Consider the following 18,191-nt stretch of genomic DNA (forward strand, 5'->3'; position numbering starts at 1 on the left):
GCCTCTGGCCAACCGATTCGACTTCCACCAGAGAAATCAAGCAGAAGGAGAATCGGTCAAGGAATTCGTTTTGGCGCTCCGGAAGATCGCGGCCAGCTGCGAATTTGAAAACGTGGACGTTCAGCTGCGGGACCGCATGGTCTTCGGCATGAGGGACAGCACAGTCCAGAAAAAGCTCCTCAGCCGAAAGAAAGTGTCCCTAAAAGAGGTCATCGAGGAAGCCACAGCCGCCGAGTCCTCCGATAGGGCAGCAGCCGCAATGAGAAGATCCAAGGGGATCCACAAGGTCCGCAGGAACCCACAGCCATCATCGGACGAGACCTCCACGGGGTCGGACTCTGACTCTGAGATGGCCATCCATAAGGTCACAAGACCCCAATGGCGGGAAAAACCCCAAGATGGCGGACGGGAGGAACGTTGTGCCAGCTGCAAAGGGGACCATCCACGCGCCAGATGTCACTGACGGGATGCAACTTGCAGACGCTGCCAGAGGAAGGGCCACATTGCGGAAGCCTGCAGGGCGGCAGAGCCAAGTTTCGAGCCTCCCAGACCCACGGACCGCGAATACCAGAGGACATCCAAACGGTCCCAGTACCCGCGGCGAGACGGTGACGGCCACCCCAAGAGCAGAGGGATCCACCAGACAACAATTGCACATGCCGCAGCAGAGGGGTCCGACAAGTTCCATGTGACCGTCTATGTGGAAGGGGCCCCATGCCCCATGGAAATAGACTCAGGCTCACCGAACCAGCTAAAAAGACTTCAACCACTGCTATCCAGGAAACAGCTAGAGCCATTCCAAGCGAGGTTGGTGGATTTCGGAGGGCACTCCATTGGCATCCTGGGACGGACCAACATCTGGGTGAAGTTCAAGGACTTTGAAGGACGCCTCCCCATCGCCGTTGTCAAGGAAGCCCGTCCAACCCTACTAGGTGTGGAGTGGTTCAAGCCCCTAGGGCTCACGATTGGCGGAATCAACAAAATTCAGGCTAGCGCACTTGACCAGCTCTTAGAGGACTTCAAGGACGTCTTCGATGGGAGCCTAGGTAAATTTCTGGGGAAACCCATTTCTTTCAATTTAGACCCCAAAATTGTACCCATTCGGCTCAAGCCCCGCAGAGTTCCATTTGCCCTCAGGCCTAAGGTGGATGCCCAGCTAGATAAACTAATTGCCCAGGGCATTCTGGAACCGATTGATCATGCGACATGGGAGACCCCCATTGTGACTCCCATGAAGCATGATGGATCTGTGCGCATCTGCGCCGACTATAAGTGTACCATCAACCGGGCACTGCCGCAGAGCGCATATCCCGTGCCAGTGGTGCAACATCTGTTGCATTCGCTTGGCAGCGGGACCATTTTCGCGAAACTGGACCTGGCCCAGGCTTACCAGCAATTGCCAGTAGACGAAAGGACTGCGGAGGCACAAACAATCGTCACACACAGGGGGGCTTTTAAGTGCAACCGTCTCCAATTTGGAGCCAGTGCCGCCCCGGGAATTTTTCAATCAATGATGGAACGTCTTCTCCAAGGCATTCCTGGGGGGTACCTTACTTCAACGACGTACTAATCTCTGGAAACTCGGAAGCCCAACTGATGGAACGGCTCAGGCTTGCCCTACAGCGGTTCCAGGCAAAGGGCTTAAGAGTTAGAAGGGACAAATGCGTTGTTGGGGTCCAGGAGGTCGAGTTCCTGGGCTATCTAATTGATAGCAAGGGCATCCACCCCACCAAAAGCAAGGTCAGGACTATACATGAGGCTCCAGCCCCCAAATCAAAAACGGAGCTTCAGGCTTTTCTGGGTCTGCTGAATTTTTATAGTGTTTTTCTGAACCAGAAAGCCACTGTTGCTGAACCGCTCCACCGCCTGCTAGGGAAGGCGGTACCCTGGAAGTGGGAAGAGGAAGAAGAGGCAGCATTCCGGAAAATCAAAAGTCTTCTCTCCTCCGACAGCGTCCTCATCCAATACCATGAGTTGCTCCCACTGATCCTGACCTGTGATGCCTCACCGTATGGAGTCGGAGCTGTCCTCAGCCACCAGCTGCCCAGCGGCACCAAAGCCCCCATTGCTTACTTCTCCAAAACCATGTCATCAGCGGAGCGGAACTACAGCCAGCTCGATAAGGAAGCCCTCACCATCGTAGCCGGCATTAAACGCTTCCATGAATACCTGTATGGAAGGTCGTTTACAATTGTCACCGATCACAAGCCTCTACTTGGACTGCTTGCTGGGGACAAGCCAATGCCAACCTACATGTCGCCCAGGATGACACGCTGGGCCATCTTCCTCTCCGGCTACGCCTACAGACTCATCCATCGCCCCGGCAAGAACATCTGCAATGCTGACGGCCTCAGCAGATGCCCCCTGTGAGAACCAGTCGTTGACTCGGCACCTACCCTCGGACTTCACCACATAGACAATGACCAGATGTGCCCGGTGTCATCTGCAACAGTGGCGACCCACACACTGAGGGACAAGACCCTCAAACAGGTACTCTCATGGACATTGAGGGGTTGGCCGACCGGAAGAGTGGATGAAGAATTCACCCCATTCATACGGAGGCAGCACAAACTGGCCACCATGAATGGCTGCCTCCTCTGGGGTGACCGGGTCGTGATCCCTCCTACACTACAGAAGAGCACGAAGGACACGCTCACCAGGATGGGCCCAGGAGACTGGCAGGAACAAATCGACAAGTTCCTGCTGGCACAACACATCACACCGCACACCACAACGAAGAAAAGCCCAGCCGAGCTTCTGATGGGGAGAAGGCTCCGCTCACCGCTAGATAGACTCCATCCACAGTACAACCCGAAAGACAAGCCGATCAACCCACCACCGACGCGAAGCTTCGCTAGCGGAGACTTGGTGTTCGCGCTCAACTTTCAGGGCCAGCCGAAGTGGATCAAGGGTCGGATCAGGAGAGTGATAGGCCCAAGATCATATGAGGTGGAGCTGGACGATGGCCGGTCATGCAGAAGGCACATCGACCAACTCCGCAAAAGGGTGAGGGGAGTCGAAGGAAACCACCCCGACAAGGTAGGACTGCCACACCCAGACGAGGTAGACCTACAACACCCCATCGAGGTAGACCTACAACACCCCGTCGAGGTAGACCTACAACCCCCCAGCGAGGTAGGCCTGCCATACCCAGATGAGGTCGGGCCACAACACCCCTGCAAGGTAGGCCTACCCCACCCAACAGGGTAGGTCTGCAACCTCACGGCGAAGGGGACGACCACCAGCAACGCAGCCAGAGCCCAGTAGACCGGGGCCGATCCAGTGGGATGAGGCACCAAGCCAACGGTGATGATGGCCAGCGACCCTCCGAGACATGGCATCACCAGTACCAGGACGAGGTAGACCAGGGACAACCTGACCCGGAAAACCAACACCAACCTGACCGAGTCGACATCAGCCAGCCAGACGAGGGAGACCTACGCCGGCACAGCGAGGTAGGACATCAACCATCCACCCCCCCGCGTCCACACCAACCCGGCAGAGTCGACCACCACCACCCCAGCAATGTCGACTGGCGCCACCACACCAAGGGGACCCAATGCCAGCCCTTCAGGGGAGGACTACAACTCCCCACCAGAGGTCCCCAGCCAGGGGGGGACCCCCCCCACCATCGACTGGGAAAGCCCACAGAAGCAAGCCAGAGACCAAAAGAAACAACCAAGGGTCCTACCGGAATTCAGCTGTCCAGTCCGACTCCGCGACGAACGACAGGAACCGACCCAACATCATACCGGCAGCGACGAGGTAATCCACCAGCCGCGGGGCGAGTTGGCCACTCCAGCCGGAGACACTAGGCGAGGCCCCGCACACTCAACGGCCGATTTCCGGGACTGCCCATCAGGGGGATGAGAACCAGCAGGAGCCAGACCCGTCGGGAGCAGCACCGGAGAACGAACTGTACCACGCAGGTCAGGTAGGACCATTGTCCGTCCCACCTACCTGCATGACTACGTGACTCACGTACGCCATGGAATGATTGACAGGGAAGGACTAAGAGGGTAGGGGTGTTATGTCCTTATAAGGACATCCGCCGGGGGATTGGTCACTTCCACAGGCGGGAAGTTTGAACTGCTGTTATTGGCCGGCTGGCTGGCCCAAGCTGTATATAAGGAGGCTTGGGAGCCACTGCTGGCAGTCTGTTTTTCACCATTCTAATAAAGAGCTGAACGGACCAGAGCTGAGTCGCGTTTCTTTCCAGCGCTGATCTAACAGAAGCCATGAAGGCTGTCTGGTGCACCAAAGTCCTTGCCGGATGAAGTAAGGGTCCCTGTTCAGGCGCTACTTGTAGAGTGACCACACACACACAAAGGTTGAGGATGTATGTGGTGATTTTATTGTCTTACATAGTGATATTATATAGTTTGTTACTTTCAAGTTTCAGTGTACTTGGCAGCATCTCATTGGCTACAGAATCTTCCAGGTAACTAGAGTCTTTGGTTAACCATTACTGCTTTGCTTAAGCACTTATAATTTTAGACTTTAATTAAAATCTACACATATATCCCATTTCCTCTACTCCTGTTTACAGACTTGGGGACTTTATTTACTAATGCCAAATCCTGGCGCCTACGTGCAAATAACCTTCCTTATCTGAGGTTTGCCATCCAAGATAGGAATGGATGGCAGACCCCTACAGGAGATGCCCACCCTGAGTAAAGCTCTTTCCACATTCCAGGCATTTATATGGTTTTTCCCCTGAATGGATTCTTTGATGTTTATAAAGGTTTCCCCTCCTATTGAAGCTATTCCCACACTCCAGACATTTATATGGTTTTTCCCCTGAGTGGATTCTTTGATGTTTATAAAGGTTTCCCCTCCTATTGAAGCTATTCCCACACTCCAGACATTTATAAGGTTTCTCTCCTGAGTGAATCATTTGATGTTGATTGAGGTGTCCAATCAACATTTTTAGATTCTTAGATGGTTTACAAGATGTCAATTTCTTTTGAAAGATTTTTCACATTCTGGGCATTCAAATTTCTTTTCTCCCAAGTGGATCCTTAGATGCCTTTGAAAATGTCCATCTGTTTTTAAGGGTTTCTCACATTCCGGGCACTGATAACTTTTTTTCTCCCTCCTGGATCCTTTGGAGATTCCCGAGTCTTCCAAAGGACTCTCCTCCCTCCAGGCATTTATTCAGTTTCTCTCTCCAGTGGGCCCTTTCATGTCTATAAAGGTTTCCCAAATGCCTGAAGCACTTTCCACACTCCAGGCATTTATGAGGTTTCTCTCTGGAATGGATTTTTAGATGGCTTTGAAGAAGACCATTTGTTCTGAAGGATTTTTCACATTCTGGGCATTTGTATTTCTTCTCTCCTGTGTGGATGCTTATATGCCTTTGAAGATGTCCATTTCTTGTGAAGGATTTTTCACATTCCGGGCATTGATATTCCTTTCCTCCCTTCTGGATCCTCTGGGGACACCCGGGTCTTCTGAAGGAACCTCCACCATCCAGGCCCGTCTCAGGGTCTTCACCCGTTTCCTCCTCCCCGCATCGCCCTCCAGGCAGCGGCCTTTCCCAGGCTCCCCCTGGGCTCATCCCTCCTGCAGTCCCAGAACCCCCCGGCCTTTCCCCGCTGTCACCAGGCAGAGCTGCTCTGCGGGGCCCGCTCTCCTCCTCCTCTCGGGCGACGCTTCCTTCCTTCCTCCGCCGGGCTCCTCCATCCTCCTGCAGGAGAGAAAGAGAGGTGGGTCACGGCTCCATCCCCTTCCCCGCACGGGAACAGAATAGAATAAGAGTCGGAAGGGACCTTGGAGGTCTCCTTGATTCGTTTCCACCCATTGCTTCTTGTCCTGCCCCCCTCAGGTGCTTTGGAGAATAGCTTGCCCCCCTCTTCTTTGTGGCAGCCCCTGAGATATCGGAAGACTGCTATCCTGTCTCCCCTAGTCCTGCTTTTCATCAGACTAGACATACCCAGTTCCTGCAACCGTTCATCCTATGTTTTGGCCTCCAGTCCCCTCATCCTCTCTGTTGCTCTTCTCTGCACTCTTTCTAGAGTCTCCACATCTTTTTTACATCATGGCGACCAAAACTGGATCCATTATTCCAAGTGTGGCCTTTCCAAGGCCTCATAAAGTGGTATCAACACTTTGCGTGATCTTGATTCTCTCCCTCTGTTGATGCAGCCCAGAACTGTGTTGGCCTTTTTAGCAGCTGCTGCACACGGCTGGCTCCTATTTAAGCGATTGTCCACTAGGACTCCAAGATCCCCCTCACAGTCACCACTATTGAGTGAGCTGCCACCTATACTCTCCCTGTGCATTTTGTTTTCCTTGCCTAAATGTGGAACCTCCTTTTTTTCTTTCAACCTTCAATTTCATTTTATTAGATGGCGCCTAATCCTCCCCGGGGGGGGCAGCTCTTGCGGACCCATAAGAGACCCTCCCAGACTACGACTCCCAGCATCCCCTGCGCCAAACCTCCATCATCCGGGCTCCTCTTATCGCCAATACAGGGAGTTCCTTCCTTGCCCGTTTGGTTTCCGGAAGTGGAGGTTTTGCGCCCTTTTTGGCAGAAGTTCCTCCTCTTCCTGAAAACGTTCTGGGCCCATAACCAATGTTAGGGTGTGTGTAAATAGTATTTGTTGCTTGTGCAACGAGCAGAGCAGAAACACACAGGGAAGGAGATAAACGTGCAGCTCATGTGAGAAAAATACTTTATATACAAGATAATAAGCAGTCTTGGTGTAGGTAAAACAGTCCAAGGTCATAAACAGTAATCAGTCCAGTAATTATCTTCCCTTACCAAAGCAAACAGACTTTAGTAACTCTTGGTATACAGTACCATATAACAATTCAGTCTAACACCAATCAGCAGAAAGACGCAGGAAGCAACAGGAACAATCAGGAACAAAGAATGCTTCTCTGCGCTGCTTATTTATGCACTGTAGCCTAATTACAGGGTTCAGCAAACCCTGATTACGTGGCTCAGTTGTTTCTTAAAGAAACAGATATATTGCCTGACCAACAGGAGTAAGCTACAAGCTGAACCTAACAGCCCCCCAGGAGTCTTCCTGCCTGTCGCCGCCCTACGCAGGGCAACCAATCAGCGTCCACCTTCCTTCAAAGAACCAGAGTGCGCCTGCGCACTGCCCAGGGTTGTTATGGTTCCACATGGAGGTGGGCCATTTAAATTTGGGGGTCCGTTCTGCTTTCCCCCCCTCCCGGCGTCCAAGCAACCGGAGGTTGCGGGCCCCTTCTGCGGCTGCGACTTTCCCCTCCACAATCGGACATCTCCCCATAGGCAAGGTTCGGGGGGCAGCATGTTAGGAAATGGTTTTACCTAACTTGTTGGGTTGGCAATATATAAACCATAGATATAGCTTTAAGACTGCTGTATTGCTGTATTGCATCATACTGTGTACTGATTGGTTAGCTCTGTAGCCAATGTCCTTAAGAGGGAGCCAGAAACCTAGTTGGTTTCTCTTTACACCATTTGCTGAACTCTTTGCTGATCTTTACTGCTTTTTCCTGTGTTTGCTACTGTTTGCAACTGTTAATGTGTATGACTACAACAACTGGTAAGAAGACTTTGATATTGGGCTATCCCTGGACTATTGTTTTACTATCTACTACTTTATATGTGTATGACCTGGACTGTTTATTGGACTGTTTTATTCGTAACTACTCTCAATCGCTTTCATGTGCACCTCCTTGCTACTCAAGGGTTGCTCTGCAAATTCCTGAACAGGGAATCCTTTGGAGGGACTGCCCCAAGAAGTCCTCCAACCAATCGCCGCCGTCCCCAGAGCGACCAATCGGCGTCCTCCATTTTCAGTCACCGAGAGTGCGCCTGCACGGTGCTGACTCCCTTTCTGTTCTTGCCCAGAGGTGAGACTGGGGGGTCTCCCTTTGATCTTTAGGGTCCCATCTTCTCCTCCTCCCTCCCCCACATTCAGGCAGGCCGAGGTTGGGGGCCCCTCCTGGGTCTCTGATTTTCCCCCCATCCAGGCTCACTCCCTGGGCAATGTGTGGGGGGAGGTCTTGGGGGGGCACAATTTAACATCATTTTAATGTTCTTCTTGTTTTGCATGAAAGACCTCAGGTGGTCTTATGCTGGAGGTATTTTTAGTGGTTTGTAGGAAGTTCCCTTGTCAGCTAACAGAATAAGAACAACCGAGCTGGAAGGGATCTTGGAGGTCTTCTAGTCCAACCCCCTTCGCATGCAGGAAGCCTCATCCCAAAGGTGCTTTTACAAGAGGCAACTGGACTTCATTTGCTTTTTTTTGAAGACGTTTCACTTATTTATTTATTTATTTATTTATTTATTTATTTATTTATTTATTTATTTTTTATATTTCTATACCGCCTTTCTCCCGTAGGACTCAGGGCGGTGTCCATCCAAGATAAAAATATAGATACACAAACATCATAAAATTGCTAAATTAAAATTATTATTATAACATAGTCTGGCCCAATTAAATTAAAAACCCAGAATTAGATAACATTTTAAAAATCATTCACATGTTTAGCCCTGCCTGTTGGAACATCAGGGTCTTGAGGGCACGGCGGAAAGCACGGAGATCAGGGATATTCCGTATCTCCGGGGGCACTTCATTCCAAAGGGCTGGAGCCCTCACAGAGAAGGCCCTCCCCCTGGGTCGGCATAATTTGACTGACGGTACCCTGAGTAATCCCTCCCTGTGAGAACGAACTGGTCGGTGGGAGGCTATTGGTGGCAAAAGACGGTCTTGTAGGTACCCAGGTCCTAAGCCATGGAGCGCTTTAAAGCTGATAACTAACACTTTGAATCGCACCCGGAAGACCACCGGGAGCCAGTGCAGCTCGCGTAGGAGAGCTGTTACATGGGCGTAACGAGCTGCGCCCATAATCACCCACGCGGCTACATTCTGGAACAACACTGTGGGACAACACTGACCTGGATGACGGAGAATCTCTACAGTCTTTTAGCGATGCAATTTGGGCTGAACCGCCTTTGCATGGTGTGGGAGCAGGAATGGATTTCCAGAGGGGAAAATTGCAGACTGCAAGAACCATTCGCACCACTCGGGTGACCCTGAGGACACAGATAAACCTCCAGGGGCTTCAGCCACCCTCTCAAAGTTTGGGGATTGAGTGGAAATGTGAGTTGGAAACAGTTGTGGACAGTTGGACAGCTTTTCTCCCAAAATAGAATAGAATAGAATGGGAATAGAATAGGAATAGAATAGAAAATAGAAAATATAGAAAATAGAAAATAGAAAATATAGAAAATAGAAAATAGAAAACAGAGAATAGAATAGAATAGAATAGAATAGAATAGAATAGAATAGAATAGAATAGAATAGGTTAACTGTACTTTAAAAGCAGTGTCTACCCAATGGATTATGCAAAGAGCTAATGGCGAAGGCCATTTATTTGCATCAGTTATATCCTATTTCACAGCAAATTGAGATTATTTGGGAAAAGGGGGGGGTTTACCTCTTCCTACTTTTGGCTGCAACAGGACGACTTTTTCATTCAATTTGCCCTTCTCTGAATCTGGAATTTGAGATGCAGGTGGACCAGAGCAGAATCAGGTGGAACAATTCTTGAATTCAGGCTGAATTCAACCAGGAACTAAGGAAGTAGGCTGGACATGGACAACTGGCAAAGCCCCAGCAATCCAGTCCTTCTTAACACTGGCACGCTTTGGTACTTGTGAATGTGGGTGTTAGATGCTCAGTGGAGGGAGTCGCGTGGTATGAAATGGAAGCAAGATGTTGCTGAACTAGAACTCCCAACCTTCAAGAGGCAGCTGGACTTTCTGGTTTTTTCTTTGAAGGCGTTTGCTTCTCATCGAAGAAGCTTCTTCAGCTCTGAAAAATATTCAAAGAAAAAGCAGGAAGTCCAGTTGCCTCTTGAAAAAGCACCTTTAAGGTTGGGAGTTCTAGTTCAGCAACATCTTGCTTCCATTTCACACCACAAGTACCTATTAGAATAGGGCTGGAAGGGCCCTTGGAGGTCTTCTAGTCCAACCTATACCATTTGAGACAAGTGACTGTCTCGTCTCTTCTTAGAAACCTCCAGTGATGGAGCACCCACTACTTCTGGTGGCAAGCTGTTCCACTGGTTAAGCGTCCTCACTGTTAGGAAGTTTCTCCTTAATTCCAGATTGCTTCTCTCTTTGTTTAGTTTCCAATCATTGGGGCAACCATGACCAGGATGACCGAGAATCCCCATAGATAATATAACTCCCAACAGTTTTGCCATTTCCCAGGCCGGCCTGTAGAGGGTCTTGGCCAGCCTACCTGGCCAGGTTGTTGTGAGGCTCCAATTCTGGAAAGTTCCAGGGCCCCACCTCCTTGGCAGGAAGGCAGGCTGGGAGCTGCCTTCTAAAGAAAACCCTGTACGAGTTTAAATTTAGGGGTACTGGAGGTAAGATTGATATTTCATTGATTTTTTATTGAATATGTTTAACTAATTACCAAGAGCCTTGGTAGTACAGTGGTCTAAAGCACCCTGTTATTAACACAGCTGCCTGCAATTACTGCAGGTTCGAATCTCACCAGGCTCAAGGTTGACTCAGTCTTCCATCCTTTCTAAGGTAGGTGAATTGAGGACCCAGATTGTGGGGGCAATAAGCTGACTTTGTATAAAATATACAAAAGTATGAAGGCTATTGCTTAACACACTGTAAGCCACCCTGAGTCTCCGGAGAAGGGCGGCATATAAATCAAATTAAAAACAATAATAATAATAATCAGTGAAATTATGATAAACGGATTAGTTTTAAAATAAGAGATCAGAATATAAATAATTGATGAAGTAATTTTATTTATTTTATTTTTATTTTATTCAATTTATATACCGCCCTACTCCCGAAGGACTCAGGGCAGTGAACAGCCAAAAAAATAAAACACATAGATTACAAAATTTAAAAAGAACACTATAAAACCACATTAAATAAATTTGGCCCGGAACAAATTAAAACACCCCCAATACGTAATAATGAATTATTTAAGTCAATATGAAGAAATGACAAAATGTGGGGATGCTTAAGAATTGAAAATAAGACCCAGAAATAAGAAGTTTAATATATAAAATTGTAGTAGTCGGAACATTTGGGTTAAGATATACATTTAATTGGTTTCTACTAATATGTTGAATTGTATTATTTGGAATAGTTGATAAAAGAATCATTGGTGATTAGAATAAGAGAATTCAAGGAAACAATTGGGGACCGTACTATGTTCTGTGAATTTAAATTCAGGGGTTCAAATTTTAAGGAGGGAAAAGAAAAATTGAATTATAATAGGATGAGATGTTGAGATGAAGGGTAATATCGGTTTCTTAAAATTAGAGGGAATAAATGCTATGAGAAAAATTGAACATATAAAATTGTGTGAAAGAGAAACAAAAATCTGTACAAAATTTAAGACCGGGCCAATATTTTGTTCAGAAAAGATGTATTGTGTGTTTTTTTAAAAAAAAAACTAAAGAAAACCCTGGACTGAGCATCTCTGGGGCTGCAGTGCGCCGACAGGTGGCGCGAAGACTCGTCCTTTGCTGCCCCCTGATGGCAGGTAGCGGAATTGCAGCTGGGCTTTACTTCAAGGCCGGGAAAGGCGGCGGCGTCGCCTCCCACAGTAAAGATGGCGGCCGCGGCCTGCAAAGCGCTGCTCCGGCCTCCTCGCGGGCTCTTCTTGGGGGTCGTGGGAATCGGGGCGCGGGGCCTGGGCAGGGGGGCAGCGGCTCCATCATCCCCGGCCGCGGCTTCCCGGCGACGAGCTTTGACGGTGGGACCTGGGGAGCGGCAGCCACAGGAGGGCCGGCTCGCCAAGGCGGAGGCGGCGGCGCACTACCGGCTGCTGTTCACGTGTAAGGTGAGTTCGCACGGGAAGCGTCGCTCCTGCTGAGGGGGAGGGAACGGTTGAGGGCAGCGAAGCGAGGGCGCCATCTTTGTAGCGGGTGGAACCCAGAGAGGCCGCGGGCGCCATCTTGGCAGCTGGCGGAACAGATAGAGAAGCCCCGCGGGCGCCATCTTGGTAGGTGGCGGAACAAGGAGGCCGCGGGCGCCATCTTGACAGCTGGCAAAACAAGGAGGGAGGGGGAGAGCGCCATCTTGGAAGCTGGCGGAACAGGGAGTGAAGCTGAGAGCGCCATCTTGGCAGCTGGCAGAACAGGGAGTGAAGCTGAGAGCGCCAGTTTTGCAGCTGGTGGAACAAGGAGTGAAGCTGAGAGCGCCATCGTGGCAGCTGGCAAAACAAGGAGGGAGGGGGAGAGCGCCATCTTGGAAGCTGGCGGAACAGGGAGTGAAGCTGAGAGCGCCATCTTGGCAGCTGGCAGAACAGGGAGTGAAGCTGAGAGCGCCAGTTTTGCAGCTGGTGGAACAAGGAGTGAAGCTGAGAGCGCCATCTTGGCAGCTGGCAGAACAGGGAGTGAAGCCAAGAGCGCCATCTTGGCAGCTGGCAGAACAGCGCGAGGCTGCGGGCATCCTTTGTACTAGAACAACCTGAAGGAGGAACCAGCGGAACCCGACACCCCAGTTCACACGACCTGCTTCCCCACTCCTGGGTTTGCCCATCCAGACCTGGCATAAGTCTAGCCAAACTGAGCAACCCGTGCAAATGTGGGATTGTCTGTGACGCTTATTGCATGGACTCACCCCAAAATCAACCACCGGGGAACCTTCTCCAGCTGGATGACTGTCCGTCTGTATCTGGACAACCTTGGCCGATCTGGGAACCCAAACAGGCTTAATTGGTGCTTGGATGGGAGACCACCAGGAAATGCAAGAGATGCTGTCTAGCACTGGAAAGTTGTTGTTGTTGTTGTTTTGAAGGACCAGGTCAGCCTGTGTTGCTGCTCAGAAAATGCCTTGAAGTTGTTTTGTGAAGATACCGGGTGTTGGGTTTGACTATGGTTTGTCTGCTCAGCTGACTAACATCTGATCTGGGAAAAGGATAATTGAGGTCTGGCCTGTTTAGCAGTAGAAGCATGGCAAGGACTGTGGAATTGGAAAGGCAAATTGGAAAAGCAGCAATGATGGCTGATTGCTTAAGTGTTGCTCCCAAGAGAGCTGCAGACATCTTCCTGCTCAAACAGCATCACCCCAAGATTTGCGTGGCTCACCCAACAAAGGTGCACAAATCTTTGAAGAGCTCCTGGGTTGGGCTTTGTTGGTTGAGCCACAAGGGGATTTCATTTTTAATATAATAAGTGTTTTGCCCAGGTGCACATGTTTTTTCCCATTTTATTTTCCTCTTTTGTAAGCCACCTAGAGTCTTTGGGAGTTGGGCTGCTTTCCACATTTAAAAATAGAAGTCATTCCTAAAGAAATGGGCACGGCCCCCAAATTCCCTGCCCTTGGATATCCCAGAGAACCACTTTGAAACTTCCCTGGTGGAACCTGGTTTCTCTTTCAGGTATGCAGGACACGATCTGCGAAAACTATTTCCAAGGTGGCTTATCATCACGGAGTGGTGATAGTGAAATGCTCGGGGTGTAACAACCATCATGTGATTGCTGATAACTTGGGCTGGTTCTCCGACTTAGATGGAAAAAGGTAAGCAGGCCATCCTTGGCCCTCCCCACTTTTGGTTCTTCAGGGTTTGATGCTTCAGCTGCGAAAGGTGGAATTAGTTCCTGGGAACAATTCAGAACTAAAATGATGGACACACCAGACTTCACAATCCACAAATCTTCATTTGTTGTTTTGGCTTGCAAAATGAGCACCAAGCAGAATTCCTTCTGTGACCAAAATCCCACAGAAACTATTTTACTCTATTATTGTTGGCTTTTACTGGAGTGATGCGGTGGCCCAGAGGTGGAGCTCTCGCCTCACAATCAGGAGGCCGTGAGTTTGATGCTAGGTAGAGGCAGATATTTCTCTCTCTGGGCACAATGAGAATATATCTGCTGAGCAAATCTCTGCATTGGCTGTCAGGTTTCGGTGTCGTCTCAAATAAAATGCATTTCCAACCAAATAATCTTTGATGAAATCTTTCATTTATTAAGCACAACCCCGATTATGTTGTAGCCAACACTAACTTCCTGACCCCAAACCTTCCCTTTCCGTTCCCCAATTCTCTGCGTCTCATTGGCCATCTTCCAAATCACTCTCCCCATATCTACTACTTCAGCTCCCAGGAATGTCCCCCCTCCCATCTCATCTCCTAGGGGATATTATCTTCAGGGAAAATAAGTAGGTGAAAAGCCAAGCGTCCTCTTGCCAGCTGCCCCCTCTTCTCCTCCTTATGTCAGCACTGGAACGAATGTAGTTTGGAGTGCTGACATTGGCGACAGGAAAGGCATCCGGCCATTAAACCACTCTGCTAGCTCCATTCTGTTGCCCAGACTCCACCCCGCAAGGGATTATGGGGTCGTTAAAAGATGATGATGGTTGGCTTTTACTACTCTATCTCAACAAGTGAAGGCTGAAAAAAACAGATAAATAAAACAGGAAATCTATAAGATAGCCTTCATGTAATTAAGGTAAGACAAAGAGGAAAAATGGGTTCTGCTTGCTTTTTCTATGGGAAACATGGCCTCTGCAGCAGGGGTGAAATACTCCCAGATTGGACTGGATCGCCTAATCCGGTAGCAATTTTTCCCCGTGGTTCAGCGATCCGGTAGGGATTGCCACCTGGGTGTCATTAAAAAAAACAAGTGTGCGCTTCCAAACCGGTAAGGTAAGTAGATTTCACCCCTGCTCTGCAGTCATTGTTAGCTGGGGTGTTTTCTTGCTTACAATTTCGCATTAGAGGCAGCTATTATGTATATTATAGATTACATAATGTTTCCCACCTTCTTCGTAACACAATTTTCTTTCTGAATTAGGAACATTGAGGAAATCCTTGCAGCCAAAGGAGAGAAAGTGAGGCGAGTCGCAGGCGAAGACGCTGTTGAACTCTTAATTGAAGACCCCAAATTGCTGGAACTGCTGAGCAAAGGAGGAGGAGAAAAAGATCCAGAGTGATCAGAACAGATGTCTTCAATCAACCCGAGGGAAAAAACTTCCCTTAGCTAGACCTTTATTTGAAGTAACACTTTGGAGTGTTCCTTCAGTTGAGTTTTTTCCCAATCTTGTGGATTACAGGATTGCCGTTTCTCGGGAAATGTTTTTACCAGCTGCACAGGATGAAGTCTAGCCGTTGAATATTCTTTGAAGAATATTGTATATTCTTCTCGTAGGACGTGGCAGAGAAGATGTGAGGGAGGCCTGATATGTGCACGTAGCTGCACTACACAAATGTTTACACACACTTTCAAGCTAGGAAGGAGTTGCCTGTTCCTTCTTGGAGCAAGAATCCTGCATGAGGCTGGAGATCCCATTTTCAGTTGGGTTGATTGTATAGCTCCGTCTCGCTAGGCCTGCATACAACTAAACCAAAGCTATCAATCCAAGCTCCATGCAAGTTAATGTGGTTCTACTGCGCCCTCATCCTGGATTGGCTTAGTGTTTGATTTCTTGTCTTTTTGTTCCAGAAGGTGGGAAAAGAAACAATGGTTTAAATTACATGGATTTTGACAGACTTTGGATTATCATTCTTATGGAAATAGCACTTCACTAGCGGAATAGGCTGTCCTGGGAAGTGGGAGAGGCCTCGTGGGGGTTTTGACATCCATCTATCATTGTTTCAGGAATGTTGGATTTTCAACCGGGCAGCGGTTAGATGAGATCATCTCTAGGACCCCTTCCGATCTAGAATCCCACCGGTTTTAGGACTGAGAATGTCTTCAGATAGCCCCCAACTAGGAAGATCTCCTAAAGCAGGGGTCTCCAACCTTGGCAACTTTAAGCCTGGAGGACTTCAACTCCCAGAATTCCCCAGCCAGCAAAGCTGGCTGGGGAATTGAAGTCCATTAGGCAGAAAGTTGCCAAGGTTGGAGACCCCTGCCCTAAATTGTTGGCTATTCCTGCCAACTTGGTGTCATCCGCAAAGTTGATGAGTTCCCCTTCTCATCTTAAATTGCTTATGAAGATGCTGAAGAATGGTGGGCCTAAGACAGAATCTTGAGGTACCCCACTGCATGCTTTTCTGATTCTGAAGCTTACTGGGAACGTTCCTCAGGAACTGACAACACAGAGACCGAAGGTACCTGACCTTGTCTTGTTACCTGGAGGGAAAAGTGGAGAATTTTTCAGGGGACTCCTCAGTTTTGATGCAGCTGAGCTCCCAACTTCTTTTGATTTGTAAACAACATGGGCAGGTAAAGGTAAAGGTTCCCTTCGTGCATATGTGCTGGTTGTTCCCGACTCTAGGGGGTAGTGCTCATCTCCATTTCAAAGCTGAAGAGCCAGTGCTGTCCAAAGATGTCTCCGTGGTCATGTGGCATGACTGAACACCTAAGGCGCACAGAACGCTGTTACCTTCCCGTCAAAGGTGGTCCCTATTTTTCTACTTGCATTTTGTACGTGCTTTCAAACTGCTAGGTTGGCAGAAGCTGGGACAAGTCACGGGAGCTCACCCCGTTACGCGGCACTAGGGATTCGAACCGCTGAACTGCCGACCTTTCAATCAACAAGCTCAGCGTCTTAGCCGCTGAGCCATCGCATCCCTCAACATGGGCAGAGGGAGGGTTAAGTAACTGGGTTATTTTGCTGAGGACACCTAGATTTATATCCTTTCTGGTTTTTCTCCTGAGTGGATTCTTTGATGTCTATAAAGATGTCCCCTTTGACTGAACATCTTTCCACATTCCAGACATTTATGCTGTTTTTCTCCTGTGTGGATTATTTGATGTCGACGGATATTTTCCACCCACAGTAAAGCTCTTTCCACACTCCAGTCATTTATATGGTTTTTTTTCTCCTGTGTGAATTATGAAATGTCTATAAAAGTTTCCCGAATGACCGAAACACTTTCCACACTCCAAACATTTGGAGTGATTTCCCTCGAGCGGCACTTCCTCCTTCCTCCACCGGGCACGTCCGTCCTGAAGGGATGAAGAGGGAGGAGGAGAGGCAGTGAGGAGTTTGTCCACTTCCCCTGAGGGGAGTCCCAGTCCTGCCCTCCCGGGGAGGAAGGTTGAAGCCTCTGCCTCTCACAGCCCTTTCAGTGGTCTCTGAATTCTTTGATGTCATTGGAGGGTCACAAGACGCACCCGGCCAACCCCCAGCTACCCCCACCCATCCTTTCCTTGAGCACCTTGCTCCATCCCGCCCAGTGGTAGGTTGCTACCAGTTTGGTTGAACACATAGCGGCGGCGGCAGAAGCAGCATTGCGCACGAGTGCCCACAAACCAACCAGTAACAACGGGTTTTGAAACCTGCCACTGATCCCACTCCGCCCAAATTCCCTTCTGAGGGAAAGACCAGCAGCATCCCAGCCTCAAAGTTCTTTCCCTCAACGTTTCCCACTTTTTTTGTTGTTTGTTTGGCCAAGCTCCACCTGGTCCTGTTCAGGGATCAGCCTGTGGAGCACATTTGCATGAGGGCGCCTTCGACGCCATCCCATTGGTTGGCCTGCTGCGTGATACCGGCTCTCACTGGCTACTGCAGCACTGCTCTTTAGCGTCCAGGCTTTGTTCCTGCCTGGCTCCTCCCCCTACTTTGGCCCCGCCCCTCCACTGAAAGTGAAGCATCACGAGCAGCAGGGCTGTTTCATGCCTGCCCCTCCTCCGGTCCCCCTCCCAGCCCTGCTGCTCCTTTGGTCTCCCCCACCTCTCATCTAGTTCCGCCCCATCCTTCCTCTGGTTCCCCCAAGCTCTGCCCCTCCTCTGGTCCTCCCTCCCCTCCTGCCCCTCCTCTGGTCTCCCACAGCTGGCCCTGGGGGAGGGATGGGAAATGAAGGGTTTTGTCTTGTTACATGAGAAGCCTAGATTCCCCCTCCAGCGACAATGGATGACAAGGCAGCCACACCATGCCCAGCTCCACAGCAGCAGCAACCACCGTCACCCCAGTACCACAGGTGGAAACGCAACTCCCACCCTCCGCAGGGTAGCACCGGTGAGGAGGAGGGCTCAGTAGACACCACTGGTGGGCATGAAATTTAACATGGGACACCCCAGCAACTGGGGTTCTTCTTGCCACTGGTTTGGAGCTACATGTAGGAATATGGTCTGGAAAGAACCATGGAAGGTGCCAAAGTGAGATGTGTCACCGTAGCCCTAGAAGGGGCCACTTCACAGTGGAGAGTCACTCTCCACAAGGAAGATACCCTGGAGCTGAGAAACTCCAACCTCTTCATGGTGTCCTTCACAAACGGTTCAAGGAGCCGCCGGCCAACCATAAAGCTGGAGGTCGC

At 49.6% G+C, this 18,191-nt stretch overlaps 2 protein-coding genes across 2 annotated transcripts in view; one reads left to right on the forward strand and one right to left on the reverse strand.

Moving 5' to 3' along the window:
- Window positions 1–18,191, reverse strand: part of LOC148111769 (uncharacterized) — a 332,684-nt gene that overhangs the window by 238,191 nt on the left and 76,302 nt on the right. The gene's annotated exons all lie outside the window — the stretch shown is intronic.
- DNLZ (DNL-type zinc finger) lies at window positions 11,562–16,733 on the forward strand. Its single transcript, XM_034406674.3, has 3 exons — window positions 11,562–11,825; window positions 13,368–13,507; window positions 14,782–16,733. Exons 1-3 carry the CDS (start codon window positions 11,595–11,597, stop codon window positions 14,918–14,920), a joined length of 510 nt encoding a protein of 169 aa, XP_034262565.1. The 5' UTR covers window positions 11,562–11,594; the 3' UTR covers window positions 14,921–16,733.

This window comes from Pantherophis guttatus, chromosome 16 (genome assembly GCF_059756535.1).
Source record: "Pantherophis guttatus breed Tessera chromosome 16, ASM5975653v1, whole genome shotgun sequence".
In the NCBI taxonomy this organism is placed as follows: Eukaryota; Metazoa; Chordata; class Lepidosauria; order Squamata; family Colubridae; genus Pantherophis; species Pantherophis guttatus.